The 12,357-nt window shown below is 33.6% G+C and overlaps 1 protein-coding gene across 3 annotated transcripts in view; it reads right to left on the reverse strand.

Annotated features, from left to right (window-relative positions):
- Positions 1-4,379: 4,379 nt before the first annotated feature.
- The window catches only part of phf21b (PHD finger protein 21B), a 63,183-nt gene continuing 55,205 nt past the window's right edge, over positions 4,380-12,357 (reverse strand). For all 3 annotated transcript variants that reach the window (XM_051107668.1, XM_051107667.1, XM_051107666.1), the window contains exons 10-13: positions 11,639-11,797; positions 11,017-11,083; positions 10,817-10,920; positions 4,380-7,644 (exon numbers count right to left, since the gene is read on the reverse strand). In XM_051107668.1, coding sequence (XP_050963625.1) covers positions 7,387-7,644; positions 10,817-10,920; positions 11,017-11,083; positions 11,639-11,797 — 588 coding nt within the window. In that variant the 3' untranslated portion in view covers positions 4,380-7,386. The remainder of the gene's footprint in view (positions 7,645-10,816; positions 10,921-11,016; positions 11,084-11,638; positions 11,798-12,357) is intronic.

The raw sequence follows: 12,357 nt of genomic DNA on the forward strand, positions 1-12,357 counted from the left end.
CTTTGCACTTTAAGATTAAAAGCCATTTTGGATGTCACTGTTGAAAAGACATCTTAATTTCTATTCAAAAGCAACCAAAGCTAAACTATTTCCTTTTGTTATTAGGACTCTGCTGCTCACTGATATAGGGAAACTCTGAAGGCTTATGTGAGCTTCAATGCCATTAACTGCAGCTGTTATACCAGGAAACCTGGAGCAATTCTTCAGCTCTGGATTAAACTGTTTGGAGCAGCAGTTGGAAACATTCAGAAGCCAAATGAAGCTGTCCAACATCACAACGGCCAAATTTGAGGGTCATGAGCTCTTCTGTGCTGCGATTGGCTGTGAGAGGGGGATGTTGCATCAGTCATCATCCAGCCGTGGAGTCCTCTAATCAGAAGCGCAGAAGGAGGCGCTCTCGTGTGTTGCTGGGAGGCGTTTGTTAATTTTGGGTTGTCACAGTGTAGTAGGGTTTTGGTTTTAGTTGAGGTTTTATTTGTGCAATGAAAGTGCATTGTTTTTGTTATATGTTTGGAAATCAATAACAAAATTTAGATAGAAAGAAAACAGCAAATACACTTATTTTCAAAATGCAGTCTATAAAAACAAGTCTATTGTTTTAGTATATTGGTGCTTATTTTAATTAAAATTTGTGGTAAGTAAAAGCTTATTAGGAATTTTTCGCTATTGAGTTATTTAAGATTTTAAACTTTTTACATTTTAACTTTTTTTTTTCTCTTGCTCATGGATTTATATAAATAACAATAACATTATCTTCTTAATGTTGTAATATCATCTATCAACATTTGTGAGATTTAGTCAATCTAAACAGTTTTGAGGTTAACTGATCTTTCTGATCTTTCTTTGTCCAGAAAACTATGATCTCTGACATTGTTGAATACATGTTTTTGTGTATATTTGTGGATACATTAATACACATTAGCTGATGCAACATCATTCTGCACATGCAAAACAGATCTAAATGCTCATTGCTCTTAAGAGGGCATCTTACTCTTTTCCCAAAAACAGCATGATTGCCATTGTGATATTGTTTAAAATAAACAAGTAGGCTTAATTAAAATTAAGTTTCTTTATTTTTTCTATAGTCTCTATATTTCTTCCCAACGAAAATAGTTCCTGAATAATTTCTTGGCTACTGAACGTCAATCGAGTTACACTCAGTTTGTTCCCCAGCCAGTAGGTGTCGTACTCTCCACAGATACTATGAAGTACCATTATCAGCAGCATATCGCATGTGTAACAGTTTAATGCTTGGAAAACATGCACTAATGTTTTTATGTCATCATTATTATTTACAGTTGCACTTCGTTCACTGACGAGTGACAGTTTCACATGCACCTGGAAAGGATTGTTTCTCATCATCTTAAAACCTTTTCATCCAACGTACATACAAATTGTACATGCTCTACAAGCACAGAACAGTTAAAAAAAAAAAAAAAACATCCTAGAATGTATTAATGAAGTTCAGAAAACGTGAATGTGCAGAGCTGGAATCAGGATAAAGAATCAGCTGTGGCAAATGGTCATAATACAGAATAAGGTGGTGCTTCTAAATATAAAGAATGAAATACTCAAAATATTCATTAGCCATCACCCACCATTAATTTTAATATTAATGTGTTTGTATTTCATAAACACTGTTGGATATCTCATGCATGCTAATAACTTTATGGTTTGTTCCATTATTTGATGTAAATAGGACACTGTCTTTTACGTTGACAGAAGGTCAAAGGTCAAATCTGATAGACACTATAACCAGTGTTGGGGGTAATGTATTACAAGTAACTTACATAAGTTACATAATCAGATTACTTTTTTCAAGCAACTGGTAAAGTAACGCATTACTTTTCATTTACTAAACAATATCTAAGTTACTTTTTCAAATAAGTAACGCCAGTTACATTTTTTTCCGATTTATTGATTGAAAACTCCTGTCCCCATGTTGAGAGAAATCAGGAGTAAGATAGTTCAGGAGTAAGAGGAGTTACTTTAGTTCTAGAATAAATGTGAACATGCATTAATTAAGCTCACTCACAAAAACAAACAAACAAACAAACAAAAACAGATTCAGTTTTCCTCAAAATTACTGTAAACCTGCAGTAATTAAATATGTTAAATAACACAAATATGTACATATAAATATGTATTTAATCCCATTTTATTAACTGTCTTTGCTGCTAAATATAATAAGCAAAAAAAATACTCAAGATAAAGTAACATTTGTTCTTCTTTTTTATTGCTTGAACTATTGTGTTGAACTTTCTGTGTTGTGCTGTACAGATGTGAATTTACTTTTCCTTCAGCCTGAGGCTTTTGGTGTGAAAGGGCTTTTACATTTGCCAAAAATAGAACTTTTTATAATAAAAAACAAACAAGCAAGCCCTGCCCAGATTTGAAAAGTAACACAAAAGTAACGTAACACATTACTTTTCTTAACAAGTAACTAAGCAGCATAATTAGTTACTTTTTTGGGGATATATAGATATATAGTTACGCAATATAGTTTTAATTTTAAAAGCAATATAACATTATTTTTAAAAGTAACTTTCCCCAACACTGACTATAAAAGTGTGATTTCTCACATAAAATGCCACGACTGTGACAGGTTGTTCAGGACTGATTAACTTAAAAAAGGGAAAACAGCTTTCTATTTTTCTATTTTCTACTTATTTGATGTCACAGTTTGTGTCCAATCAGATTTTCATACAAAATTCATGTTGGTAAGGAGCTAGTCAAATTAGACTACAAAGCATTTGATTCAGATACACAGTAAGTAATTCTACTGGATTCTGCAAGTGGTTGCCAGGGCATTGTTCTGTGATTTCTAGGTTAATGTGGGTGCCTGTCAGGGTGTTGTTATGTGTTTTCTAAGGTTTACTTAGCTGTTTCTGCAGATGGTAGGGTGTTTCGGATGGTTGCAGAGCATTTTTATGCAGTTACTAAGTGCTTTTTAACATGTTTCTATGCAGGTTGCTTAATTTATTTGTGTTTTTAGCACATTGTAATGCAGTTTCAAGCATACTCTAGGTATTGTGAAGTGGTTTCCAAGAATTTCATAGCAGTTTTTAGTATGTTACTGTGGTGTGGCCAATCATTGCTACACAGAATGATTATCAGCGTTTTTCAATCTGATCTCACATGAAAACTTCATATGATTTTGTATTATGTGGATCCTATTAAAACATGATTTTTAGAAAAATGTAAATGTGAAGGTCCACCCCTAAACATAACTGGCACTGGGTCTTAAGCAGATTAACATGCATCTTTATACAAATCAGTCATTAAATAATTCTTTAAGTGCTGATACGCAGTTAGTAAGGATTGTTATGCCAATTTTGTGTATTACTATGCAGTTGTCAGTGGGTTGTGGGTGGTTGCCAGGGTGTAGCGCTGAATTTGCTAAGGTTTAAAGCCCTATGCTGCAACAGTTTTCTGACTAATTTTGACTATGCATTTATTTAAAATGGTACCTTTTTTTATCCAGAATTCTCTCAGTTTTTTTTTTTTTTTTTTAGCAACATTTCACTTTGTCTAATTAAGTGTAAACTGTACGTATATTATCAGCGTATATTGTACAGCAATGTGGGTGAGTAGCCGACAGATGTGGCTTTGTTGTATAAAAATTTTGGCAGTCTCTGAGAAACTAAAGGAAATGCAAAAAGTGTTGCAACCGTCCCCACTCTCCCTTACATGCTCTACAAGCATAGAACAGTTAAAAAAAACTGAATATAGTATTCAGAATGAGGATGTGCTTCTAAACCTTACTTACACTGTATAATAATACATTAAGAATGAAATATTCAAAACAGTTATTAGCCATCATCCAGCAGCAATTTTCATATTAATGTGTTTGTATTTCATAAACACTGTTGGACCTCTCATGCATCCTAATAACTTAATGGTTTAGATTGTTTAGATTGATGTAAACAGGACTGCTTTTCACAGTGACAGAAGGTCAAAGGTCAAATTTGATAGACACTATAACAGTGTGATTTCTCACATAAAATGCCATAACTGTTGTTTAGGTTAACAGATTGATTAACTTCAAAAAAAAAAAAAAAAAAAAAAAAGGACAACTGCTTTCCACATATTTTATTTGATGTCAAAGTTTGTGTCCAAGCTGATTTAAATACAAAATTCATGTTGTTAAGGAACTAGTCAAGTTGTCAGGGTTGTGGATGGTTGTCAGGGTGTAGCGCTGAATTAGCTAAGGTTTATAGCCCTACGCTACAACAGTTTTCTGGGTATATGACTAACTCTGACTATGCTCAGTATGAATTGGACTTAACTACATTAACCCTTGACACACATTTAAAATTGGACCTTGTTTTTCCAGAATTTTCAAGAAGCACACAAAGTGAGACAAGTCATACAATTGATGAACTTCCATCAATCAACTTTAATAGATCATAAGATGATGTAAAAACTACATTGGCATATGTAAGACAAACACTCTTCTATATGTACTATCCACTGGACAGTCCCCTTCAGAATGACAAAGAAAAACACAGTCCAAAGACATCTAGCTAAACACCTCTGTGTGTTGTCTTCTCCACTCCGCTTTGCTTCCTTCTCCATTGCAAAAGGACACGTCACATATTGCAAGCTAAGTCAAAATGCATAATTAGCAAACAATAAAAAAATTGTCATTTTTTTGTCTTCCCTCATTTGTTCATTGATAAAAGAATATAATTTGTTTTTGTTCAACGTAGTGTTGAGTGTAGTAAAATAGATCTGTATAAGCACTGCACAGTTTCTCCCGGAGAGGATATCTGGAACATGGGCGACAACGAGTGAACAGAAATCAGGGACGTGCCGCAACGTAGATGGAAGTGATATGAACAGAGCACTGATATAGTAAAAAAAAAAAAAAAAACCTAATAATAATAATTAATAAATAAATAAATAACAACATACAAATACAAATATCTATAGTATTCGTGGAAAGGGCTGATAATAACGTCAAATCCCACTACCATGCAATATGCTGTCATTTTCTCAATCAGCACCATCCTGTTTTCCAATTAAAAAACATGTAAACATCTATAGAACAAGACTGATTTAGTTTAAAATAAAAACTATTTTATTTCCAGAAATTATTTTCTGAAAACAAGTATTATGTAAATTAGGTATGTTTACTTTTTTTCTTTGGAAAACATGGAAGATGCTAACCAAGAATTTGTTTCTAGTTACTGATCTCGATGCAGTCTGTACTTAGCAGGGGCAAGTGTTACAAAACAACAGATGATATGCATTAAGTTACATTCTGAATATGATAATATAGGACCTAAGAGATTTGTGAGATGAGAATTACATTTTGTTCAAGTAAAAAAAAAAAAAAAAAGATTTTTTATGACATCTGTATAGATAATGCTTCATATATTGTAAAATTTAAAATACGAACTTACATACTCCAATATTTAACACAAAATGATACAATAGTGTTAATCTCATTTTACTGTAGTGTACTGACCATTAGTTAGTATTAGAATATTAGAACTGTGGTAACAATTTGACAACAATACATTTTTTATAACGTACAATATAAACGTATAAATAATGTAATTATTTATCTGTAATAGTCAAAAAAAAAAAAATCTTGAAAATTTTTCAATTTTCAAGCGCCAACGCAGGCGTCAGCCAATCAGATCGCCTTATGCAAATATACTAGTGCAGACGCTAGCCCTAAAGTGAACTGTCTCTTTAACATTAGGAACTTACTTTTTAAAGTAATTGCAAAAGCATATGTTAAAATATAGAACCTGACTGTTACCAGCATTACATATACAGACTTCATAGAAAATGTTACACAAAAGACAATTTACAGACGCTATCAAATGTAGCACCTGAATTGAGCTGCATATGAATTCAGTAGATATTCCTTTTGAACAGAAGAAAGAAAGAAAAAAAAAAAATATTTTACTCCAAATGTGGTTAAATACAAGTCTGTTAGCCCTTAAAGGTACACATATATAATGATGGTATTCATTATTTAACACTAAATCAAAACTAAAACCAATTTTAGTTTTTTAATGAAATATCCTTTGTTGAGAATGATAGTGCTGTCGTTAACCGTGTGCAACTTGTTATTTGCTTTGTTCTGCATTTTGTTGATGTTTGTAGTAACTCTATTAGGGATGCGGCAATTGTTTTTCGAACCACACAGGAAGACAAACCATTCAAATGATCATGCTTAACTTTCCCTCCAAAGAAGTACCATTCAAATTATTTCCTATTTTCTCCAATGAATGTTTAAGATATGAATTCTTTACTTTTATTCATCAGGCAGTGTTCACTTCTAACAATTAAAAAATATGAATAAAAATAATAATGCAACTTGTGATACTTCTGGAGTGACGTGAAATAAAAAAATGAAAACAAAAAACACTTTAAAGAAAAGTAAAAACAGACAAGAGAGCAAGATGAAATGAAAACATTATACAGTTAACGGTACAAAAACACTCAAGGGTTTTTGGCATATTTTAAATAGTGGGGAGACAAAACGTAAGTTTTTGGATTCCGGGATCAGGCACTCAAAGAACTCAAATGGCCTTTTCGTTTGTGTTGTCAGGACAGCCGAAATAAAATAAAAATCATATATTTACAAAGATCCCTCTCTCCAATACTTATTTGAAATCATTAACAGGCATCAGCATGAAAATACTAAATTCTTCACTAAAAAGGCTAAATTCTGTTGTTATCTTAAATACTTTGTTCTTTTATCTCTATTAATACTGAAAAATTATTTTATGTCGTTGTTGTTTGTTTTTTATGTTTGTACGCTCGCAAGTACACACAAAAGGAACAAAATGAAAACATTTCCCTGTCTCGCTTTAACCTGAATTATTATGGCAAACATCGTTCAACAAAAAAAATGCAAACAAACGTTTATTCGGATATATCAATGTACAGTGCTCTCCATTTCATAGGTTTCCTTTCTTCATCTATAACTACGCTAACCTTCTTGATAACTAAATGCGAATGGTTATTCCCCCCGATACGCGCAAACACACCAAACCCCAGTAAAAAAACGTAAAGCATAAAAAGAAATGCTTCTAACTATGTAGAATACTTATTTCATATATTTGCAACAGCATCGTAATCTAGTCATAAATACATTAAGGCCAAGAAAAATAATACATTAAAAAACAGTGAATAAAAAAAAATCTTGTGAGCACTGTGTTGGCTTTAAAAAATACTTATGAATTGAGTGACGCTCATAATTTCTTTTCATTTTTTTTTTTTTTTTCAAAATTTACCATTATTAAATGGTAAGATGTTACCAGAAGAAAATGCACGTTGGTTGGATATCACCGTCCGTGTCTCTTTACAAAGACGTTTGGTGGTCTTGTAGAGAGCTGTCTGCGTGTTTGTGAGGATTTGGGGTCAGTTGTTGCCTTGCGGCTGAATTGTGGTTTTGTGCAGTACTGCAGAGGAGCCAGCTGTGGGCGCCATGGTGCTGGTGCCCGTGGCTTTGATCCATGGCAGCGAGAGAAGCGATGCTCCAGTGGTGGTGGTGGCCGTCATAGTTACTTGGATCATCTGGTCACGCTGGATGAGTCGGATCAGAGTTTTGAGACGCTCAAGGGACATCTGAGTGTCCCGCTGCTGACCCAAAAGACGCTCCTTCTGCTCAATGCATTTCTGTTGAACACAGATTTACATTTTTTTACTAAACATTTCTGACAGAGCAATGTCAGACACACTTGTGATGTTCTTCTATGTTCATCTTTTTTTAGTTGCTTGGTTTAAAAATGAATGATTTAAAAAGTGTCCTCAGGTTAAGCATCAACCCTGTTACTGTATTTTACCCTTTTTAAAGTAATAATAAGACAATAATTCAATATCAATATATATCACAATATAATTTTTTTCAATAACGGTGATATGATTTTTAAACAAATTTCAAACAAATATACATTACCAGTGTTTCTCATTCATTGATGTATTTGTGGCGGCTGACTTCGTTGACTAAACGTGTTTGGTTGATTCGATATAATTTCGATATCGATATGAACAATATTGCCAAGTCTATGAAATCTCCTCCTATAAAACTATATAATATTTTAGAAAAAAAAAAAAAAACACACAAATAAATTAATGTTCACTTTGTATTTGGTCTTCATCAAACAAGAAATGTGAAATCACTGTCAAATAAACTCTCAGACTCACCTTATTAATATTATTATCTTTGACTTTAAACTGTAACATTAAACTGTAACATAGGCTGATTATTCTTAAGCCCAAAGTATGCTTCACTTTTTATGTGTATGCGAGGGATAGCATACAGTGTGCATGTTGCAAATTTTTTTGTTTATTAAACAAAATCATGTTGGGTGTTTTATATGAATGTATCTTTAAAGGAAACCAACTGTCTTTACAAATGTTTCAATGGCATGTTAATTTTATCTGATAAAGTAGAGTTCATGAACTCTGCAGCCCTTTTCATATTTTTTATCCTGGCTGAAGCAATTTTGTTTCAGTCTATAAAGCCCAGAGTATTCTTCGTTTCTTTACGTGTACGCTAGCGTATCGTAGTCCAACGCGTAGCCTTTCAAAGTATACTCCATTTGATGTTGTGCGCAAACGCAGACGGTCGACACATGCGCTCTAGAAAGTTTCATTCATGTCCAGTGTCTGCCCTATATTCTCCTTTAAGTTATGACTGATAACAAATATTTTTAACTCTTTTAAACCAAAGATGAGCTGTCTCATAGCCTCTCACTCATAAGCACTTGTTAAAGTGCTTTTTTGTTGTTGTTGTTGCCGCCTACGCTATTATTTTGTTGTTGTTCTATAGTTTTCTACTGTGAAACAACAACACGGAACAGTGTTGCCACCCTGTGGAACAACTGATTACTGCAAAATAACTTCAATGTGCATATGTGCGACAGTACAACATGTTCCTGAATCAACATCTTTGTTGACCCTAGAACAACATTGTGATTAACCAATCAGATTTGAAGCACCATTTTATAGTTTTTGTGAAGTTTAGGCTTACAATCAATGTTTGGTGCTTGTACATCAGTGTCATTTATTTATCATTTCCTCAAATTTTAGGGATTACTCTTGGTTAAGGTTTGGTTTAGGTGTAAGGATATGGTCAACACTAAATTTTTTGATTAAACTGTTGTTCCAGGGTCAACAAAATATGTTGACCTAGGAACACATTTAACTCAGCAAAATTAGGATGTGTATGTGCGTACAGTACGCAAGTACTATTGTGATGAAATTCACGTGAAATTCACGTCACGCACTCCGTATGATGTCCCTTGCATAAACAAAATGTGAAGTATACTTTGGGCTTAAGAATAAGGTCGCCATCTTTTGTTGATCCTGGATCAACATAACAGTCCAAAAATATAGACTTAACCCAATCCCTACTCCTAAACCTAACCCTAGGATCAACAAGGATGTTGAACATGTTGTACTTGGTGAAATCATGCTCACCTTAAAAATAATCAGCCTATGTTATAGTTAAAAAAAATATTAAAATTAATAAGGTGAGTCTGAGAGTCTATTTGACAGTGATTTTACATTTCTTGTTTGTATAAGGGCTAAATACAAATAAAAGGTGAACATTTATTTGTGCGTTTTTTATATCGTTTTATAGGAGGAAGTTTCACAGACCTGGCAATATTGTTCATATCATTATCGGAATTATATTGTATTGACCAAATTTAGAAATTTATATCATGATATAACTTTTGACCATATACTCCAGCCCTAAGTAATAACATACTAAAAATATATTTTTCCAAGAAGCACCCCTATAGTGTTTTTCAAGCCTAGTAATGTCAAATTAAAGGAGAACTTCCAGAACAAACTTCCAGAACAAACATTAATTACAGATAATTTACTCACCCCCTTGTCATCCAAGATGTTCATGTCTTTCTTTCTTCAGTCGATAAGAAATTATGTTTCTTAAGGAAAACATTCCCGAATTTTTCTCCATATAGTGGACTTCAATGGTGCTCCCAAGCTTGAACTTCCAAAATGCCGTTAAATGCAGCTTTAAATAGCTCTAAACAATCCCAGCCGAGGAAGAAGGGTCTGATTTTTTCATATTTGAAATAAACTGATAATTTATTTTCCTTTTAACCTCAAACAACTTGTCTCGTCTCTACGATGCACATGCGTAGTCTGTGTAATCCGGGTCAATACATGTCAAAAACTCTTGTTTTCTTCTTCAACGTCAAAATCATCCTACATGGCTGTTTTACCTTTTTTGTAAAGGGCATTTGATCTTCTCTGCATGTTCACTTTGTAATCACTGGGTTGGTACTTCTGCAGTGATGTAGGACGATTTTGAAGTTGGGAAAGAAAACGAGATGGGAGTTTTCCAACATACCCTAACTGTATTGACCGTATTGAACCGGAAAAAACAGTTCACACAGACTTAGTCAAGATGAGCGTTTAAGGTTAAAAAGTATATAAATTGTCAATTTTTGTCAACTTCCTTAGCTGCAATCATTTAGAGCCATTTGAACCTGCATTTAAACCTTTTTTTGAAGTTCAAACTTGGGGGCACCACATATTGAAGCCCACTATATGGAGAAAATGTTCCTCAAGAAACAATTTCTTACCGATTGAAGAAAGACAGACATGAATGTCTTGGATGAGAGGGGGTAAGTAAATTATCTGTACATTTCTGTTCTGGAAGTGGACTTCTCCTTTAAGTTGTAAAAAATGTCAACTGTTTTTAATCCAACAAAACTGTACTTGGTATTTAAGAATCAGTACTGGTTTGTTAAAATCAAGATTAAAATGAGGTAGTGTATATTTCAACCCAGCCCTATATAGCACAGTTTCTTACAGAGAGAGAATCGCAGAGTCTCTTGTCCTCTTCACTCAGATGTTCACACTCTAGTTTCAGCTCAGTGTTTCTCCTCATTAGCTTCCTGCGTTCCTCCTCTCTCACTGCACAAACACACACATCATCATCATCAGTGTCATCATCACTGAGAATTGAGTCCTGAGGATTGCTAGTGCATTAGAATGAGTTTGACAGCTCACCTGTTTTATGTGTAACATACGACTGGATGAAGTTCTGTGGCCAAGACAAGTTCTCTTTGTTCAAAACCTTCACCAGATAAGCAGAACAGAAATTGAGCAGATTGTATTTGTCTTCTCTACACAAACCTAAATACCTGCACACTATAGCTCTGACTGTGTTTAGTATATAGTTTTCATCATTTGTGCATGCAAAAGTAATTTTCTTTAGTGTATGAATTAATAATTCACAAGGGAAAAAAAACCAAACAAACTTCTAAACAACACTGTAATTATTTTTTCTTCTAAAATGACTAAACGTCTCCAGTAAAGAATATTATTCCCAACCACTTTTCCCCTAAATTATATATTTGTAATAGAAGATCAATATTACTTGGGTAATTTCATTGGAAATGTTGAATTTATGTTATCATTATGACATAAAAGCGGACAGCTATATATATTTTCTAGTAAAAATATCTAATTATTCTTAAAACAAGATCAATTTATTACTTTGATAACTGCATGAGACAAAAAGTTACATTATATCCATGTGGAATTAAAAACATCAAATAAATGTCCTGCAGACATACTTGTGCTGTTTTGGATTTTATAACGTGTGTGTTCAGAGCAAAGAGGAACGTACTTTCTTCTGGCATTTGGGGCACATCCACATGCCCCGTGTGGCAGTTTTCAGAGGTGGATGCAGGCAGTCGGGGTGGTAGGCGCGGGTACAGGTGTGGCACGGCTGAAGATCTCCTTCCTGTTTACACACTGCACAGTGATCATCATGCTGCAGCTCCTCCTGTGTCACACACACACATACATTTATAGAAAACACACCACACAACAGCCTGTCAGCAATTCTTAATATACACTTTAAATATTATTTAAACATGTAGCTATTATCCCTTTCACACACATTAAAAAAAAAAAAAAAAAACTTTAAAAAATTATATTTTACATTTTTACAAATATTCTGAGCTCCCTTTGTGATTTCATTAAGGAGTCTGTTATATTAGGACAGATCACACATTCCATGGCAATGCATCAAGCTGGTCACGTGAAACTGTACAGGCAAAATAGTGCTATATGACTAATGTATTGTGTTTATTCATTTTTTCTTTTATTATAATGATAATCAGGACTTGACATTAATTCCTCTGGGGTGTGAGTGGATTTCAGCAGTGGCGGGTGACATGGTCTCTCCCACTAGCCACTTTGGTGGGTTGAATTTTATAACAGAGATCAACATTAATGTTTATCTGTGACAAGTGGATTTTTTGAAGGGGAAGTAAAAGGGAATTTTACTGACCGGACAACTAATCTTGATTAAAATGTCTAATTTAGGAAAGCACCAAAATT

Source organism: Labeo rohita, chromosome 4 (assembly GCF_022985175.1).
Source record: "Labeo rohita strain BAU-BD-2019 chromosome 4, IGBB_LRoh.1.0, whole genome shotgun sequence".
Taxonomy (NCBI): Eukaryota; Metazoa; Chordata; class Actinopteri; order Cypriniformes; family Cyprinidae; genus Labeo; species Labeo rohita.